This window comes from Perognathus longimembris, chromosome 9, assembly GCF_023159225.1.
Source record: "Perognathus longimembris pacificus isolate PPM17 chromosome 9, ASM2315922v1, whole genome shotgun sequence".
Taxonomy (NCBI): Eukaryota; Metazoa; Chordata; class Mammalia; order Rodentia; family Heteromyidae; genus Perognathus; species Perognathus longimembris.
In genome coordinates, this window is record NC_063169.1 from 17,088,562 (window position 1) to 17,110,120 (window position 21,559).

General features: G+C 37.6%; 1 protein-coding gene across 2 annotated transcripts in view; it reads left to right on the forward strand.

Annotated features, from left to right (window-relative positions):
* Window positions 1-21,559, forward strand: part of Ascc3 (activating signal cointegrator 1 complex subunit 3) — a 242,952-nt gene that overhangs the window by 59,600 nt on the left and 161,793 nt on the right. For both annotated transcript variants that reach the window (XM_048353768.1, XM_048353767.1), the window contains exon 11: window positions 18,798-18,962. In XM_048353768.1, coding sequence (XP_048209725.1) covers window positions 18,798-18,962 — 165 coding nt within the window. The remainder of the gene's footprint in view (window positions 1-18,797; window positions 18,963-21,559) is intronic.

Below are 21,559 nucleotides of genomic sequence, written 5' to 3' on the forward strand. Positions count from 1 at the left end.
AATAACTTCCTCAATGAAGTACCAGCATTCAGTCTGTTTCTCTAATACTTTCTCAACAGGTGGCCAGAAATTCAATATAACCAGCTTCACCTCTCCTTCCTTCTGTATTATGTCTTATCAAAAGGAATATATAAGAGCACACACAATAACCATAGTCTTCCAACTAAGTAGTGAAAAAAAAACCTAATTCCTGCATGTAACTAAAAGATCAGAGTGCTCTGCTCCTTCACCTCAAATGTTTTTTTTTTTTTTTTTTTTGGCCAGTCTTGGGCCTTGGACTCAGGGCCTGAGCACTGTCCTTGGCTTCTTTTTGCTCAAGGCTAGCACTCTGCCACTTGAGCCACAGCACCACTTCTGGCCATTTTCTATATATGTGGTGCTGGGGAATTGAACCAAGGGCTTCATGTATACGAGGCAAGCACTCTTGCCACTAGGCCATATTCCCAGCCCCTTCACCTCAAATGTACAGCCAATGCTTAAAGCATTCTCGTTGTTGCAGCAGACACTGTCAGTCTGAAATTTCTCCTATCTATGTCTTCTCCGTATGTTCTTTATACATGTTCTTTTAACAGTTTTTCCCTAATCATTTAATTAATTTCCTTCTGTTCTTTAGATTTTATCTCAAGTCATTTTCTCACTAAAGCTTTTTAAAATTTCTGCTTAGCTATATTAGTCTATTACAGCACTATGGAATGCTATATAAGTTGTCCTAACCAGCTTGTCACAAATAAAATTTTATATTTTACAGTTATTTGAGTAATGTTCATTACTACTTCACCTCACTACAATGTAAGCCCTATGGTGTTAGTGCTGCCTGCCTTTGCCCTACCCTATTAGTGTACCTCTTATGCTTAGCGTTGTGCCTGGCATATTAAATGGAGGAGGAAAAAGGAGCAGGAAGAGCAAGATATGATGATACTGATGATGATGATGATGATGATGATGATGATGATGATGATGATGATGATGTTGATGATGTTGATGACAACAAAATGAAGATGGGGATATTAGAATTCACAATTGACACGTCAGACATTATTTCAAATGTTTCTTGTGTATCAACATGTTTCATTTTCATTATACTTCTATGATATGTGGGTACTATTATCTTCACCTTATTTTGGAAGAAAACTGTATCATCTGTAGAATATTAAGTTCTATTCATAGAAATATTGTTTGAATCCAAATTAATAGAACTGCCCATTACCGAGCCAGAAGACCTCAGGTGTCTCCTGGGAAGAAGTTAAAAGTTCTGGGAGAGGAGAGTAAAGACATGGTGATGGGATAGCAGGACAGGAGCACCATGAAAGTCTCTGATTCTTCATTGTGAAACATTCAAGTTGTGTTTGTTCTCTTGGGAAAAGAGCCTGGATACAGCTTTGCTTCTCCTGCAAAACATGAGAATTAAGGTCTCTCAGCTTAGATGTGAGAAGAGCCAGTAAGGCTTTACCTGTCATCACCTGTATTGATTCTAAGATAAATAATATCTAGACTTTGTGCATATAGTCCTCTGGTGCCAAGGGCTGGCCAAGTGGGAGTGTAATGCCATTGTCTAGGACTCAGTATATGGATTTCTTTCCTGCTGTATACAGTAGAGTGAAAGTGTTCACTATAGAAGGAGGAGAAAAGTATTTCCTGGGTAATTCTGAAAATACACAGGTGAAGATGTCTTAAAAGAACATTTTTAAACTGGTAGAATATTAGGTGAATATATGTTATTAAATGTAGAAGCATGTTGTATTTTTTATTGTTTCTATTTTTTTTAGTTTTTTTCTTCTTTATTGTCAAAGTGATGTACAGAGAGGATACAGTTTCATACATTAGGCATTGGGTACATTTGTTGTACTGTTTATTACCTTCTCCCTCACTCCCCCCTCCCCTCTCCCCCTTTCCCTCTCCCCCCATGAGTTGTTCAGTTGGTTTACACCAAACAGTTTTGCAAGTATTGCTTTTGGAGTCGTTTGTCTTTTTATCCTTTGTCTCTCGATTTTGATATTCCCTTTCACTTTCCTAGTTGTAATACCAGTATATACAATATTCAGTGTACTCAGATAAGATACAGTGATAGTGCGGGTACTACCACAGGAAGGGGATACCAGAGGATCATCAATAATAGAAGCTACGGTTTCACATGGCATGTTGAAAGTAATTACAACAGTGATAAAACACTCATTTCCATAACATGGAGATCATTTCACTTAGCATTATCTTATGCATTCATAGGGGCATTGCTATTAGGCTCTTGTGATCCTCTGCTGTGACTAGCCTAAACCTGTGCTATTTATTCCAATGAGGGAGACCATAGAGTCCATGTTTCTTTGGGTATGGCTTGGTATAATTTTTTTCCAAGTCCTTCCATTTCCTTACAAATGGGTAATGTCATTCTTTCTGATAGAGGCATAGAATTCCATTGTGTATATGTACCACATTTTCCTGATCCATTTGTCTACTGAGGGGCATCTGGATTGGTTCCATATTTTAGCAATGACAAATTGTGCTGCGATGAACATTGTTGTGCTGGTGGCTTTAGTGTGTTCTTGTTTGTGGTCTTTTGGGTAGATGCCCAAGAGTGGGGCTGCTGGGTCATAGGGGAGCTCTATGTTTAGCCTTCTGAGGAATTGCCATATTTCTTCCATTTCTCATTAGGCAAAAATAATTAATACCAGCATTATGGGGTTAATAATTTTTACCTGCAAAGAATATAATTCATCAACTGCTTTTGAGTATGTTTTATGTGCTGAACCACACGATGACCTTGTGTATATAGCAGCATATAAGACAGTTGCTATCCCTACCTTTTCTCTGCCTGGGGAGGACCACTGAGGAGGATTAGTATTTAAGCAAACAATATAGTGTATGTAAAATTTGGACATGGATATTCCTCAGAAGGATATGCAAAGGAATTAGTACTGGGGAGTTAGGGGTTAAGAAAAGCCTCATTAACATTTAAGCTCGGGAGTGAAGAATATACAGTAATAATTATATGTGTTTGTATAAAATCATAATACTTTACCTTTTTCACTTAATATCAGCATGTGGAGATCTATTTTATCACCTTCTAAAAACCTCATGAATATACATGTGTTTTTCTAGCTAGGCACAGTGCAATTGTGAAAATGAGATTGGTAAAATTAAGATTTGTGCATTTGATATTTGTTAAATATTGTCACACCATCTACGATGGCTCTGGTAGTTATGGTAAATATCTCTATTAATGGGAGTATTTATGCAAATTGATGGTAAATACTAAGCATAAGAATAGATTTCCCATATTAGAATACAAACTTTCAAAACATAACATTAACTATCATTAAAAATCAACCGAAATACTAATTAAAACACACACTATTTTTCCATGATAAGTTAATAGTTACAGCTAATGAAAGTAGTCTATATGCGTAAAGCTCTCAATATTACAAACAGTGTTGTACAATTATTTTGAAAAGTCATCTGCTTAAATGCATTCTAAAATGTGTGATAAAATGTATAGCACGCAAAAGAAAGAATGAATATTAGAATCCTGGGGTCCTGGAGATATTTCAGATTTAGCCAATACTTTTTTACTTAAGTTACAGTATCAGAACCACTTGGGAAGCATTTGTCTACTCTAAATCTGCTCTTTTTCACATACTCTTGCTCTTCCTGGGAATTAAATGACAATAAGGTAAAAAACAAAACATAAAACTAAGTCTGTGTTTGTTAGTAGTATTACCCTTAGCATTTGATGGGTAATGTTTCATTGTTGGTTTTTCACTAGTTTAACCTAGAGCTTTAGTGTCCCTTTAAAAAAATGACTTTGACCTCATCAAGAATCATGTGATGAAATATAGCTGATGTACTTCTGTTATATTTGTGTAATGTTTTGAAAAGATAACCATATACATGTGGTTTTTGGTTCTTAGCTGGAAGGATATATTACACAATGTTTACCCTAGTGGAGAAAAAAAATTGGTAGAAAAGAACATATTTATTTTACATCTTTGCGTATGATTTGAATGTTTTATATCATCATGTTTTTTTTTTCTTTCTTTCTTCTTTTTTCCTCAGTTCTCAGGCTGAAACTCTGGGCCTGGGTGCTTCTTTTGCTCAAGACTAGCACTTGAGCCACAGCACCACTTCTGGAATTTTCTGTAATTAATTGGAGATGAGAGTGTCACAGACTTTCCTGCCGGGCTGGCTTCAAACTTGGATCCTCAGATCTCAGCCTCCAGAGTAGCTAGGCATGAGCCACCTGCTCCCAGCACAGTGTTCATTTTTGTACTTCAAAAGTCATTAAATAAAATTGCTTCTAAGACAGTAGCATTTCTAATTATCGGTCTGATTTTATCCAAAAGAACTTTAAATGGGTGTCTCATCTGGTCAATTGTGTATTTGTCTTGAAAGTTTGTTGAAGATGTTCGCATGTTGTGTCACTCAACTGAGGGTAATGTGCTATCGAAGAAACTATTCTCAAACTTGTTTTTTTGAGAATTAATTTTTTTATCTAAAATTATGTGGTAGCTTTTCTTTTTCAAATGGGTGTCAAGAAAGCTTAGATCTAGATTTTATTTGGGTGTATTTGCTTTTCATCTTTTAAAAAAAATTTTAAGTATGTGCAAGTGCATTTCCATTTAACAAAGCAATTTATGAATATAATGCATCTTGATCAGTGTCACTCCTTTCAACTTTCTTACCTATCCCTTCCAATCCATTTCTTCCCCTAAAAGTTATAAGCTAACTCTAGCTTCTACCTATGAGGGAAAACATTCAATCTTTGTTTCTCTGGGTCTGACTTACTTCACTTAGCATAATTTTTCCAGGACATTCCATTTCTTTACACATGCTACAGTATCATTCTTTCTAACAGATAAGTAAAATTCCATTGTGTACATGTATCATATTTTCTCAGTCCATTGAAGGGCATCTGGACTGATTCCATACCTTAGCTATGGTGCATAGTGCTTCATTGAATGAACATGGTTGTGCTACTGGCTTTACTGTATTCTATTTCATGACCTTTTTAAATATCATTTTCTAGACCCTCTTTGTAGTGTGAGTTCGTTTCTGTTTAGCTATTTTAAAACAAAAAAAAAACCCAAATAATTCGACTTGATTTCTTTTTCAGTATTGTGAGTTTGGTAGATGGTAGAAATTGCAAAGAAAGTATTAATTTCACTGTCTCCATGCCATAGTCATGCTTGTTCTCTGTGAGTAGTTTGGGCCCTGAGGTGACAGCAGCTGCTTGACCTGCACCATTGTATTTCCAAAGAGAGCATGCACAGTTCTCTCTGCTTTCCCCCTTAAAGTGTTTGCTTCTCAAGTTCCTGTTCTTTTGCTTTCTAGCCCTAGATATATGCCTGGGAATACTGAGTGGGTAAAAATCTCCTATCAGCATGTTATCCTGGGATCATGGTAACTTTTTTTTAATTTAATTAATTTATTAATTGAACACAAACTTTTTGACAAGGTGTTGTGCAAAAAGGGTACAGTTACATAGTAGGGCAGTGTGTACATTTCTTGTGATATCTTACGTCCTGTTTTTCTATCTCTTCTCTAGGTCAGGTAGACATATATACAATATACAATGTATCAAGAACATATACAGTAGCCACATGGCCACGCCCAAGAAAGTTCGCCTAGGGCTTTAAATGTAACGTTGATATTAGACAATATGTCGACAGTAGTCTTATATGAATGTACATACCTAGCTTTTGAGCTATTGTATTCCCCTGAGAGGTCAATTTTTGACCTATATATGTTGAGTAATTGTTTGGTTTTAGTTACATACTGTTGGGTCGCTGCCCCAATCCTGTGGGGAATACTATTTGACAAGCAGTTTTTGGTTTCACAGACTTGGTCTCTACTGTCTCTCCATCTCCCTTTCTTAACAGTCATATATCAGGGAGATCATGCCCCTTTGTTTTTTGTGTTCTAGGCTTGTCTCGCTCAACATTATTTGTTCGATTTCTGACCATTTCCCTGCGAACAACAATATTTCACCATTCCAAATCGCTATGCAGTATTCCATTGTGTATAAGTACCATATTTTTTGGATCCATTTGTCTGTGGAGGGGCATCTGGGTTGTTTCCATATTTTGGCTATTGTGAATTGTGCCGCGATAAACATGGAAGTACAAATGTCTTTTTGATATCTTGGGTTTTGCTGTTTAGGATAGATGCCTAGGAGTGGTATGGCTGGGTCATAGGGTAGGTCTATATTGAGCTTTTTGAGAAACCTCCATACTGTTCTCCAAAGTGGTTGTACTAATTTGTACTCCCACCAACAATGGAGAAGGGTTCCTCTTTCCCCGCACCCCCTCCAGAATTTGTTGTTGCCTGAGTTCAGAGTATAGGCCATTCTAACTGGGGTGAGGTGGTATCTCAGGGTTGTTTTTATTTGCATTTCCTTTACTAGCAGGGATGTTGAGCATTTCCTCATGTGTTTCTTTGCCATTTTTATATCTTCACTTGTGAAGTCTCTCTTTAGCTCCTTTGCCCATTTCCTAATTGGTTCTCTGGGCTTGGTGGGGCTTAGTTTTTTGAGTTCTCTGTAGATGACAGATATCAGGCCTTTGTCTGTTGCTCTGCTGGTAAATATCCTTTCCCATATCGTTGGCTGTCTTTCTATTTTGGTGGCAATGTCCTTAGCTGTGCAGAAACTTTTTAATTTGTAGTAGTCCCATTTGTTGAGTCTTTCCCCTATTTGTTGTGCCCCTGGGAATCTATTCAGGAAGTTCCTTCCTGTGCCTATAAGTTCAAGCGTCTTTCCTACTCTGTCCTTCAGTAGTTTCAAGGATTCAGGTCTGATATTGAGGTCCTTGATCCATTTTGAGTTGATCTTGGTGCATGGTGATAGGCTTGGGTCTACTTTGAGTTTTCTGCATATGGCTGCCCAGTTCTCCCAGCACCAGTAGTTGAAGAGGCTATGTTTATTCCATTGTATGTCTTTAGCAACTTTGTCGAATATCAGCTGGCTGTAAGAGTGTGGTTTTATTTCTGGATCTTCAATTCTAATCCATTGGTCTTCCGATCTGTTTTTATACCAATACCATGCTGTTTTTGTTATGATGGCCCTGTAGTAGAGCTTGAAGTCTGGTATTGTGATACCTCCTGCACTGCTTTTTTTTGCCTAGAATTGCTTTGGGTATTCTAGGTTTTTTGCTGTTCCATATGAATTTATGGATTGGTTTCTCTATTTCAGTGAAGAATGTGGCTGGGATTTTGATAGGGATTGCATTGAATTTGTATAACAATTTGGGCAATATGGCCATTTTCACTATATTGATTCTGCCTACCCATGAACATGGGAGGTATCTCCTTGTATCTTCTTTGATTTCCCTTATTAGATTTTTATAGTTTTCATTAAATAGGTTCGTCATGTCCTTGGTTAAGTTGATCCCTAGGTACTTTATTCTTTTTTTGGCTACTGTAAATGGAATTGTTTCCATAATTTCCTTTTCTGTTTGTATATTGCTGGTGTACAGAAAAGCTGCTGACTTTTGTGGATTGATTTTGTATCCTGCTACTTTGCCAAATTGGTTTATTAGGTGTAGGAATTTGGGTACTGAGTTTTTTGGGTCCTTCAGATATAAGATCATGTCGTCTGGGAATAGGGATAACTTGATTTCTTCCTTGCCAATGTGGATCCCATTGATGTCCTCCTCTTGCCTTATTGCTATGGCTAGGGATTCCAGCACTATGTTGAAAAGAAGTGGGGAGAGTGGGCATCCTTGTCTTGTTCCAGAGTTTAGGGGAATGATTTAAGTTTCTCTCCATTTAATATGATATTAGCAGTTGGTCTGTTGTATATGGCTTTTATTGTTTTGAGGAATGTTCCATCTATTCCTGTTCTCTCCAAAGCTTTTAATAGGTGTGGATGTTGTATTTTGTCAAAGGCTTTTTGGGCATCGACTAAGATAATGTAATTCTTAATTTTAGATCTGTTTATGTGGTGAATTACGTTGATTGATTTACGGATGTTGAACCATCCTTGTGACTGTGGTATGAAGTCTACTTGGTCATGATGTATGATTTTCTTGATCAGTTTCTGGATCCTGTTAGCTAATATTTTATTAAGGAGCTTTGCGTCTGTGTTCATTAGTGATATTGGTCTGTAGTTCTCTTTTTTTGTTGGGTCTTTGCCTGGTTTGGGAATGAGTATGATATTAGCTTCGTAGAATGAGTTTGGGATTTCTCCCTCTGTTTCTATTTCACGGAAGAGTTTGAGGAGTATTGGTATTAGCTCCTCACTAAAGGTTTTGTAGAATTCGTTGGTGAATCCATCTGGGCCTGGGCTTTTCTTTGTTGGGCGGTTCTTGATTACCCCCTGTATCTCACTGTAAGTTATTGGTTTAGTTAATTTATTTCTTCTTGGTTCAGTTTGGGCAGTTTGTACTTCTCTAAGAATTGATCCATTTCTGTAAAATTATTGTTTTTTGCTGAGTAGAGGTTTTGGAAATAGTTGCTTATGATTGTTTGAATATCGTGTGTACTTGTTGTAATTTTTCCGGAGTCCTTGATTTTACATATATGAGTCTCTTCTCTTCTTTTTTTGTAAGTCTTGCGAGGGGTCTGTCAATTTTATTTATTTTCTCAAAGAACCAGCTTTTAGTCTTATTTATTTGTTGAATCATCTTTCTATTTTCAATCACATTTATCTCTTCTTTAATCTTTGTGATCTCTCTCCTCTTAGTCTTCTTAGATTCTGTCATTTCTTGTTTCTCCAGTTGTTTTAGTTTCATCGTGAGGTTATTCACCTGCTCTGCTTCCATTCTTTTAATGTGAGTGCTGAGGGCAATGATTTTGCCCCTCAGTACTGCCTTAGCTGTGTCCCATAGGTTTCTTTGTGATGTGTTTTCATTGTCATTGTGGCTTATGAATTCTTTGATTTCATCTTAAATTTGGTCTGTGGCCCAAGTTTTGGATAGCAGTGTGGAGTTTAGCCTCCAAGAGTGTGTATACCCTCTGTGGTATCCTTTGTTGTTGAGGGTTACCTTTAATCCACTGTGATCAGATATAATACATGGCATGACGTCAATACTTTTGTATTTGCTGAGGTTCTTTGTGTGGGCTATGACGTGGTCTGTTTTGGAATATGATCCATAGGCTGCTGAGAAGAAGGTGTATTGGGTCTCTGTAGTGTGGAAGATTCTGTATAGGTCTGTCAGATCCATTTGGGATATCGTGTTACTTAGGTCCTCAGCTCCCTTGCTGATCCTCTGGGTGTTGGAACTGTCTCTTGTAGTGAGTGGGGTATTAAAGTCACCCACTGTGATTGTGTTTGCATCTATCTTGTTCTGTAATTCTGTGAGAATTTGCTTGACATATGTAGGGCCTCTTTTGTTTGGTGAGTATACATTTATCACCATGATGTCTTGACTCTGGATTTTTCCTTGTATTAATATGTAGTGTCCATCTTTGTCTTTTTGAGTTGATTTTAATGAAAAGTCCAGCTTGTCTGAGATCAGGATGGCTACACCTGCCATTTTGGTAGGTGCGTTTGCTTGGTAGATCTTGCTCCATCCTTTTATTTGGAGCCTGTTTTTGTCTCTTGCTGTAAGGTGGGTCTCTTGTAGGCAGCAGATGTCAACTTTTGTTTGAGGATCCATCCTGCCAGTCTGCTCCTCTTTATCGGAGACTTTAAACCATTTATATTCAAAGAGATCAAGGATAGGGGTGTTTTTTCTCCTTCCATTTTCTTGTTGGGCTGTTTTTTTCTTCTTTTTTTTTTCTTGTCTTTAGTGACCTGTTCTTTCTGCTGGGCTTTGGCAATTGTAATTTCTTTCTGTTTCTGTCTGTGTGTCTTGTACGATCTCTGTTGGGTGGGGCTCCCCTCTTAGAATTCACTGTAGGGCTGGTTTTTTTATTTACATACTCCTTTAGCTCCTCTTTGGTGTGGAAAGATCTGGTTTTCCCTTCGAATGTGAACTACAATTTCCTTGGATATTTGATCCGAGGTTGCATATTGTTAGCCTGAAGTACTTGGATGGTGTTCTTCCACTCACTTTGTGCTTAGTAAGTTTGTGTGGAGAGGTCTTCTGTTATTCGAATCCTCTTCCCATTTTAGAAACTTTCTTTCTTCGCTTTGGCTGAATTCAGAATTTGCTCTTTAATCTTGAGATCTGAAGTCTTGACTATTATGTGCCTTGGGGTGGCTTTTCTGGGGTCTGGCCTGCCAGGTGTCCTATAGGCTTCGGTTACCTGGATGCGGTCCCTTGTGAGTTTGGGGGAGTTTTCTGCAATAACTTTATTGAGAACATGTTTAAGCCCTCTGCTCTGGTATTCAGCTCCTTCTTCTATTCCAATTCTGCGCAGATTATATCTCTTCTCTTTGTCCATTAGTTCCTGGATTAGTCTGCCCTGAAGCTTCACTGTTTGTTGGAGTGTGGTCATTTTCTGGTTGTTGTCGGCTGCTTCATCGTCTAGTCAAGAGATTCTGGATTCCATATGGTCAATTCTTTGTGCTGTGGATTCAATTGCGGAGTTTATGGATGTCAGAGAGCTATTTATGGTTGTCAGATCAGCTCTGATCGTGGAAATTTCATCCTTTAACGAGTTGTACTTTAAATCTATTTTTTTCTGCATTTCAATTCTCAGGATGTGAAGGTCTTCTTTAAAGGAGGCTTGCATTTTATCCATTTTTGCTTCTATTTCTTTCTTGGCTTCCTGGGTGTCCTTCAAGATTTCCACTCTAAACTCCTGGAATTGTTTTCTGATTTCATTTCTGATGCTTTCCATCATTCCTGTTAACATAGCCTCATTTGCTTTTTTATTCTCCATCTCCTCTTCAGTCGTGCTGCTTTTTGGAGCTGGCGAGTTGGCTTGCTCTTTGATGAACTGTGTTATGTTTCTTTGTGATTTGCACATCTGGAGATCTGTGGATGGCTTCTCAGGTTTGGTTTATAGCTCTGCCCTCCCTCCTGTGTAGGCACGTCTACCAGAGCGGGTGCTGTCACCGGGGGGGAGGGGAGGGGGGAGGGGGGGCCCGCCCACCTGTGCGCTGTGCACCCACTACAATAGGCGCTGGCACTGTGGCCCCGTCCACTTTAGCCGGGTACGCCTCCCAGAGCGAGCCCCGGGTTGTTGGGTTGTGTTTGCGCCCTCCCGCAAGTCGTTGTGGGGGGCGGTATGTGTGGGGCTCAGTGGGATCAACTGTCCAGGTGAGGGTTAGCGCCCTCAGACTGCGACTCCGCTGCGGGGGGGGGGGTGTGATCAGGCCTTGGTGGCCCTGTTGTGCTGGTATTGCCCACCAGCGCCTGTGATTTTAGTTGTAAGAGTCCGCGAGGTCTAGGCGCCTCGGGTGGGGCTTGCACTGCCAGCCGTCCCCTGGCCCCTGTTGGGAAGGGGGCAGGGGCGATTAGGCCAGTTCAGGATCCTGTGCGGCCTTGGGGCTGCTCCGCCCTTCCCCTGCTAAACTGACTTCCCAGCGCCTGATGGGAGCCTCCCGCCTGATTTGGGGGTTCTTTGTTCCCTCGGGGTGGGGAGGGGGAGGGAGATCTAGCTTCTTTGTAGGGCTGGGGTCTTTGATAGCTGGTCTCCCGTTTGGGGAGGGGGGTAATGGGGGACTCACTGATCCTGGATTGTGTGTGTGCCCCGTGCAGCCGTTGGTCCTTCAGGGGTGGTGAAATGTCATGGTGGCGTCCGCGGTTCCCCCCTTCTACCGCGCTGGGTTCCCCAGCCGCCGACCGTCCAATCCCGGTGTGGACCCGAACTTCTCGTGGCCGCCCTCATATGTCTTGGTCCGCACTCTCCCTAGTGTTCGTGGGGTCCCGCTGTCTGGACTCTGCGCTCCCTCATGGTAACTTGTGATTAGATGAGTCACATGTCCTGCTTGTCTTTTACTTTGTCCAGTTCTGAGACTTGAATTCAGGGCCTAGGCCCTCTCCCTGTACCTCTTTGTGCTCAAGGCTAGTGCTCTACCACTTGAGTCACAGCACCACTTATAGCTTTTTCTAAGTAGTTTGTTGGAGCTAAGAGTCTCAGGGTCTTTCCTGCGTGGGCTGGCTTCAAACTGTGATCCTCTGATCTCAGCCACCTGAGTTGCTAGGATTATAGGTATAAGTCACCAGCACCCATCTTTTTTTTCTAAGTAATTTTTAAATGGCCTTAGTAATAAAGAGAATCAATGAATAAGTACGTGCAAAAACATTTCTTTCTTTCTTTGTTTTTTTCTGTCGATCATGGGGCTTGAACTCTGGGCCTAGGCACTGTCCCTGAGCTCTCCAGCTCAAGGCTAGTGCTTTGCCACTTTTAGCCACACTGCCACTTCCAGTTTTCTGATGGTTAATTGGAGAGAAGAGTCTCACAGACTTTCCTGCTGGGGCTGGTTTTGAACTGCGATCCTCAGATCTCAGCCTCCTGAGTAGCTAGGATTACAGGCATGAGTTACTAGCGCCCTGCAGAATATTTATTTCTATAATTGAAATGAACTTCAGCAACTTTTATCCTGTCTTAATTTGTTGATAATTAGTACTTAGGATGCCTTGGAATTGATTGCTTGTCTGTTCTTCCCAAAGACCCCAAATATATGTTGGATTAATTCTTCTAGAACAAATACATCTTAGTATTGATCATGTGAAATTGGTTCGAGGACATGACTTTAATGGAATGAGACCCTAGGATATTATATAGACTAGGAGTTACTGTGATGAGTAGTGTTCTATATGTTGTACACACACATATGTAACCAGTTTTGTATTTTTCTCTGGTATGTATTTTAAGTTTTAAGTAATCAAGCATTATTTTCTTAACAATCTAATGAAACTAGACTTGATTATACATATTATAGTTGTAAAGGTTTTTGAATCAAACTTCAGGAAAAATCCTGCTACTCCAGGTATAAACAGCTCTAATCTAGGAAGTACTTTTTTCTCTTTCTTTTTTTTTTTTTTTTTTTTTTGGCCAGTCCTGGGCCTTGGACTCAGGGCCTGAGCACTGTCCCTGGCTTCTTCCCGCTCAAGGCTAGCACTCTGCCACTTGAGCCACAGCGCCGCTTCTGGCCGTTTTCTGTATATGTGGTGCTGGGGAACCGAACCTAGGGCCTCATGTATCCGAGGCAGGCACTCTTGCCACTAGGCTATATCCCCAGCCCCTCTCTTTCTTTTTTTGTTTTGAGTCATATTTGGGGTTGAATAAGCAGGTTCTCCTTCACTTGATCCATTCTTTCAGCCCTTTTTAGTCTAGGACTATCTCAAATACGGTCTCACTCTTTGCCAGGGCTGATCTGGATCATTATCTTCCTATTCATACTTACTGCCTGGCTGGGATGATAAGTTAAGATGGGATCTCTGAACTTTATACTTCAATTGGCCTCAAACCACAATTTTTCCAAATCTTTGCCTCCTGAATTGCTAGGCAAAAAGTATTCTTGAACAGAGGAGCTTTGTCTCCTAATTCCCAGCATTATGTGTACTACTTCTTCCAGTGTCTTAGGATTTTTTAATTGAACTACACACACACACACACACACACACACACACACACACACACATATGTAAATATATGCATATGTGTAAAATTTTTTACTGAACTACATATATATAGATATCACATGGAATTTAACCTAAAACAGCATTATAGAGCTGTTTTAAATATAAAAATATGAACATAAATTTTTATAATTATAAAAGGAGATTTATTAGATTTGTTTACATGATGACAGGCTGGAGAAATTACAAATGTCTGGTAGGCTGGGCACTGGCAGAAGCCCTGTATAAAAAGCTGAATTTCTCAAAACCAAGAGATTCATGATTCAGCTTGTGTAGGTTTTAAAAGTGTGGCACAAAAGTACCTGAGAGAAATGCTCAAAGGAGCAAGAAATTATTTTGGCTCACAGTTTTAGAGGCTTTATTCCATGCTTGGCTGACTCCATTTGTTTGTTGGCTTATGATGAAGCAGAGCATAATGGTGAAAGGATGTAGAGGAACAAAAGTGCTCACCTTTTAGTATTGGGAAAGCAGGAGGAAAGAAGACAGGAAAGGGCAGGGGAGAAGACATCTTTCTAAGGCATGTCCCAGTAACCTATTTCCTCAGACTTAAGCCCCTTCCTCCTGCAGCTTCCAGCACTTCCCAAAATAGTGCCACCAACTGAGGACTATCTATGGTCTTATCAGATATGAGGGACATAATCTACCTTCCTTGGCCCCCAAATGTTCACCAGCATGTATTTCTTTATACTGCATTTACAATTTGCAGTTGTATGATGTGACATTACTTTTGTGCTGGAAGATTTTCCAATGAGATTTTGTATTTTCATTTTATAATTGAAATCTGTCATCCTTGACATAAACATAACTAGATTCTTCAAAGAGCATTTGAGGGAACCTAAAAATTAACAACAACAACAAAAAAATCAAGAAGTAGATGGAACTAACTGATTTGTTATAGTGTCTCAAGTATCTAAGTATACTACCTGTCAAATTTCATTACAGAACTGTTGCCATCAATCAGAACTGACATTTGTATATCACAGGTTAATGTAACAGTAATTATGTGTATAATTATGGGATCTAAAACCTTGGGACTTTGGATTTAATCTTTTAGTTAAAATGTTCATATATTTTTGGCTGACTAGGCATGTGATTGTGTATTTTTTAAAGTTAGGTCAAATTCTAATCCAGTGAGCTGTTGCCTGGTGTACATCTAGAGAGTTAGAATGCATTAGTCAGTTCCAGGCTGACTTTCCATTGCAAAAACAGTTTTGGACAAGTATTCATGAATGCTGCTCTTTAGCATAGTTTGTAGGTCACTAACAATTTTAACTAAATACTAAATATCAACAGTTACAAAATACCTTTTGAAAATTGATGACATTGTTTTACCTTCTTAATGACATACAAAATAAAAGATTGTAGTAATATACTGTTGGATTTTAATGATTACTTTGTATTTTATCGTTCTCTTTTCATAGATCATGTCATGTAATTACTTTGAATATCTTTGTCCAATAAATTCTAGACACTAAAAATTTCAAAATAGTTTTATATATTTTACAGCCAAGAAAGTATACTTTCATCTTCAAATCTGTCGAGTTTTTAATTTAAAAATTTACATCACCAGCTTTTAATCTATTGCCATTTGTTTCAAAATATTATTTCAATAGCTGAAATAATTTAATTAAAATAGTATATAATATGCCTTGCATAATAGCTATACATATTGCCAGCTACCTTCAATGAATGCAAACCATTCTGAGTAACTTAAGTCAGATACTTATTCAATAGAAAAAAACTTTAGGGAATATTTTATGTCTAATGAATTTATTGAAGTAGATGGAAGGGTTTTTGTTGTTGTTGTTATTGTTGTTGTTTTGTTTTGGGGTGTTTTTCTTTTTGCCAGTCCTGGGGCTTGAACTAGGGTCTAGGCACTGACCCTGAGCTTCTTTTGCTCAAGGCTAGCACTGTACCACTTGAGCCACAGCATCACTTTTGGCTTTTTCTGTTTATGTGGTACTGATGAACTGAACCCTGGACTTCATGAATGCTAGGCAAGAATGACCTCTTCCTTGTCAGATTTAGGGATTTTTTTTTTTGCATAAAGAATTTTTCCATAAAATATTGTATTCTACACACACACACACACACACACACACACACACACACACACACTCAAACTCCAATGTATTGGTTTTGCCATGTTCCTCACAGGTGTAGAACAATTCTGTCCTCTCACAGAGACCCCTGCTGCTCCTTTTCTGCCTATCCCTCTTCCTCTAAACACTATTTTGATTTCTTTCTTAGCATTCTGGCTCAGTTTTTTTTTTTTATCAAGCTACTCTTTATACATAAATCTTTTTTTTTTCATCTTTGCTTCTCCAGTAACTATTTGTTCAGTAAGAAGTATTGATGAAACTATATTTAGAAATGGTGTACTTCTGCCAGCAAATACAGAAAGCCTCAAACTCTGCTCTGCATTCTGACACTGGAACTCTTCTGCCTATAATTGCTGGCTGATGGGTGCAACAACAGCACTCTGTACCTCTTGAATCTACATTATCTGTTTCTGAAGGCATGCTAGATTACTTCAGTCTGTTAATACTTAGGGAGAAAAAGAACAGAGTGTAAGATTCTCAATCAAACTCATTCCTCTCACAGGCATTATTTAGCAAGAAGCTTTGTGATCTCTCTCATAATTCTTAGCTCAAAATTCAAAGCGTTATGTTTGGGACCAGTGTATGAATACTTGGATTCAGGCAGGACATTCTTCATTTAGTGAAGCTCTTCCCTCTGGTGTGTTTTGATAACAGGTTTGTAGTCCTGTCCAATTATTGGATTATGCAAATAACTAAAATTTCAGATTAAGATTGTCTGGTTTTCTCTTCCTCTCCTCAAGAAGAATTATACTTCATACATAGAAAAAGAATGATAGAGGAGTCATGAAACATTTATGCAAAACTAAAAAATTCTAATTTTACTGTGCACAGATGTAAGGTAAGTTTTTAGAAATAATATTTAAGTGAATGATCAGATTAACTGGTTCAGTCTTAGGTCTTTTCCTTTTCCTGTCAACTTGATAAACATTTTAAATGGAATTCAACAATTTTTTGCACTATGGTATATAATAAGTATGCCCTTTTCTCAGGGTAAAGTCGGATTCAAATACTGATTTTTATGCTGCTGAGAGAATAAGTACATGTACTGAAAGAAATTTAGTTGACAGTAAAAATATTGACAGTTAACCTGTGCCCTAATATAAGAGCAGATGGAAATGTCTTGCATGAGTTCCAATTCATTAAGCAAATGTGACACTTTATTTTCTAGGCATTTTAGTTCAAGGAATTGAAGTGGTGTAATAGTGATATAAATGAAGCCACACTACTTCTTAATGTGCTGAAAGCAAATATAGAAAAGAAAATGCTCAAAAGGATTCCTAAGATTTGATATTAAAGCTTTCTGATATCTGAAATTTTTAGTTTTTTGTTAATTCTTATTTTCTCTGAACATTATGGTAAAGAGCCATACTGGTATTTATTACAATATACTTTGTAGTTCTTGTTCTTGTTTTTGTTCTTATGCCTGTATTGGAGCTTGAACTCAGGGCTTAGGCATTTTCCCGTAGCTTTTTCACTCACTTCACCACTTGAGCTACAGCACCACAGGCTTACCTTACAGGCTTTTTGCTAGAAAATTAGAGATAAGAGTCTCACAGATTTTACTGCTCAGCCTGGCTTCAAACTCAGATCATCAGGTTATCAGCCTCTTGGGTAGTTAGAATTACAGGCATGAGCTTTAAGGACTTTCAGTGAAAAGGCTTGTTAGTAAGTTATGTTTGTGAGTATATTTTGGGTTGTTTTGGAACCTGTCATTACTCAAAGTAGAAATTCAGTTTAAAGTATTGTAATATAATAATGGAAGTTAATTAATGCATGGTGAATTTTTCATATTATTTAAATCTCAAAACTCATTATTCATCAGTTTAGCATATCTGCAGTGACATATCTTTATGGTTAAAATTGTGATGCCAACATTGCCATTTTAGCTTTATTAAATTAGTCACTTGGACTTAAACTATTTTAAAGCTTAGATATTCATTGCTTAACTTATTTTATTACTCTTTATTAATTAACCTATAACTACTAAGTTCTACATTGTTCATAGTTTATAGCAGCAATATTTCTAAAAGTTCAATTGGTCATGTAGATAAAATTGGATTGAACATCTGCTAAGAATTAATTCACTTTTTGCAGTCTAAAAGAATAAGATTTTTCTCCCTCTATATTATTTCAAAACATATGTGAAATATTATTAAAATTGTGTGAAAGACAACCCTTGCAAGGGCAAAGCACAGTTGAGTTACTGATGGTCATTTGTCTTTGTTGTCTGTTACACTGCCTAGGAGAACCTTTGGTTTTGATTTCTTACCTCATGAATTCTTTGAAGTATCCATACACAGGCTTTTTTCTAAATATGACACTTCTGCAGTAGAGGATACCAAACATCAAAACAATTGATTCTGTACAATGTGAATAAGTTTATAAGCACAGCTTTTTGCCACATGGTCTGCTTCTGTGCAGATTCTGTGAATATCCTGGACCTAATGACTGCTCTGGATTCCTAGATCTCCAACCACCCACTCTTTGCTACATATGCCACTTGTGCTCTACTAAATGAATCCATTTTTACTATAAAGTTCTACGTCTACTACTTGTTATTAAAGGAAACCTTTCGCAAATCTTGTACCAATAGTAATTCCCTCTGAATACTAATAGGTTAGCAGTAATTACTATCCTAGAACAAAGTCTTGGTTTTCTTTTTGTTTTTATTTCCTTTAATCCCTTTTCAAATAGAATCCATTGTCAAGACATGATACTTTAAAACAAATTTAATCTTTTTACATGGTTAGATGCTTTTTTAAAAATGTTAAGTAATTCTTATTCCACATTACAATTTACCAACTAGCCTTAGGAGCTATAACTAACTACTGAAATACTAGTTTAGGGAAAGATGGTTTTTACTCTAGTCCACAGTGAATTAAATGTCATTCTGGAATATGCTGAGCAGTTTTTCTTTAATCACCATAGATAGTTTGTAATGACACAGTTAAAATTTGAATAATCAGGGGCTGGCAAGGTGGCCTAGTGGTAGAGTGTTTGCCTTGTGTACATGAAGCCCAGGGTTTGATTCCTCAGTACCACATATATAGAAAAATGCCAGAAGTGGTGCTATAGCTCAAGTGGTAGAGTGCTAGCCTGAGCAAAAAGAATCCAGGGACAGTGCTTAGGCCCTGAGTTCAAGCCCCAGAACTGGCAAAAACATATTTTTTTGAATAGTCTATATGCCTTTTCCCCCATTTTAATTTGATTTTCTTTTCTTATGTTGTAGATGCTTGTAACCACACCAGAAAAATGGGATGTAGTAACAAGAAAGAGTGTTGGAGACGTTGCGCTTTCCCAAATTGTGAAGCTTCTTATTCTTGATGAGGTACATTTGCTGCATGAAGATAGAGGGCCGGTTTTAGAAAGCATAGTTGCACGTACTTTACGACAGGTAAGAGGAAGTTATTTGTAAGCTTATTTTAGATGCGTTAATTAGTTCTTGCAGATCTTATTTCACTGTTTGACCAAAATAAATACAGGATCACTTCTAAACCTGTGTGGCAAAGCAAGTCTAATATTAACTTAGCAAAACTAAAATGTAGGGGCTGGGGATATGGCCTAGTGGCAAGAGTGCCTGCCTCATATACATGAGGCCCTGGGGTCGATTCCCCAGCACCACATATACAGAAAATGGCTGGAACAGGCGCCGTGGCTCAAGTGGCAGAGTGCTAGCCTTGAGCAAAAAAGAAGCCAGGGACAGTGCTCAGGCCCTGAGTCCAAGCCCCAGCACTGGCAAAAAAAAAAAAAAAAAAAACTAAACTAAAATATAATAGAATGTAGGCAAATGTACCGTTTTGATCCACTTTTCTCTTCTCAGCTCATGAAAAATCTGAACATGTTTCTTATTTTTCCAGCATACTAAATAAAATGCAGAATGATTGCCTGGTGTACATACTTTTCATTGATATTTTAGTCAAAATTTTATTTCATTTCCATATTGGATATATAATCTAAAGGTTAATTTTATGCTGTATTTTAGTGTACCTACACATTGATTAGAATCTGTTACATGAGGTCAATGTCATATTGGAACTCTAAAAGGGTTAGACTTCAGATTTTCAGGCTAGGGATATTCAAGCTCTCTTTCTCTTTCTCTTTGTCTCTGTCTCTGTCTCTGTCTCTGTCTGTCTCTCCTCTCTCTCTCTCTCTCTCTCTCTCTCTCTCTCTCTCTCTCTCTCTCTATCACTCTTTCTCACTTTGTCTCTTTCTCTCTGAATTATAAGTATGCCTGTCTAAAAACTTCTGGTCACATGTAATCCCAATTGTATATTTCTACTTTTAATTTTTTATAAGTATCTCTTGCTAACATTATCAGAAAAAGATAACAATGGTCATCTTTTCTGTGAATTTATATCTGACATCCATTTGGTTCCCAAGCCAAAATTAATTAAAATGAATATTATTGAGGTTCTCCTTTTAAAACAGTATTGGAAATTAAATAAATGATCAGCAACAGAAGAAATGGTCTAATAAATACTATCCATCCAATGAAATACTACTTTGTAGATTTCAAAAGGAATGGGATAGAACCTCATTCTAAGATAAGCTTAAAAATGAGAAAGCCAGCTGCCTTGCATGTGTAGCACAGTCTCACTGGAATGAAAGTGAAGTATGAAGTACACATTTTCACTCATTAGCATTTTGTTTAATGAACATCTAAAGCATCTGCTATGTGCTAGCTACACAATTCTAGGGATTTGTAATGCATTAAGAAATAAAGCACAATTCTGCGACCATAGAGTAAGGTGCATATCCATCAAGGACATGTTGCAAGCTTGAAGAGTGGCTTCTTCATGGAGAGGTGTAGCTGCAGAGGTATGTGGGAAATAATCACATCCGACCATGTGTAAAAAAACCAAAAACGTGTACATACTGGTACCCATACATAAAAGACAAGAGATTGAAGTGTTCAAAATATACATGTGAAGTTAGAGATTTTGATTAATATCTAATTAAAGAATAATTTTAAGGGTAGTAAGAAGTTGTGAGACACTGATGTAGCATGGAGAAGTCTGAAACTACCAATCCTCCCCAGATCCTTTTTCCTACATGGTGTGCACTGGATTTTACATAGGAGCTCTCAAAAAGAAACATGCAGATATCCATTACATAGAAGAGAGATATTTTGATCAAGAAAGATGTTATTTTTAAAGTTAAAAGCTTCATACTTTTTAAGCAACCATGATACATAAATCTGTATATTGCATATTTATTTTCAGGAATCAATCTAGAGAGACTAGTTCATCCAGCTAAAAGAATTTGACTGATAAGAGTTTTCATGGCATTGAAGAATATTAGGGGTCAAGTAAATATAAATAGTACATTTGACAGGAGGTCTGTGATTCTCATGTCTTTAAGGGGATTTAACCAGGACCTCTTCCATTCCTGAGAACACCCCATAGAGAAAGAAAATAGAATACAGTCTTTCTTCTACTCTTTTCTGTATGCATATGTGTGTATACACACATACACGCAACAATATGTTTTATATCTACTATCTTAGAAGTAATTATGCTTATGAATATTATAATGGACATAAATTATAAATTATGGGCTTTTTGACATATCATGTAACATAATTATATAGATGTATATATCTTACCATAACATATATTACATAGATATATAGTATATACATGTATAGTACATTCATTCCTACCTCACATTATCATTGCTATACAGTTACCAAATTTCAGTTTTATAATTTTTGTCTCTCAGGCTTATACACCATTGCTTACTTGTTTGTTATTGTAAGGAAAATATTCCAATTTCTTATCTGGATATCAGACTATTTAAAACTGGTCTATGTATCTGGCTAATTTTAATTTCTACTTGTCTGTCAGCTGTCATCTATTTGATCTTTTCCTACTTTCTTTTCAATATCATTGATCCATTTTTCTACATTAAATCAATCATACGTGAAGCAGTACATATTGTTGGTTGTCACACTAAGGATTATGAGTAGCAAATAATGTAAGGACTTTTTTT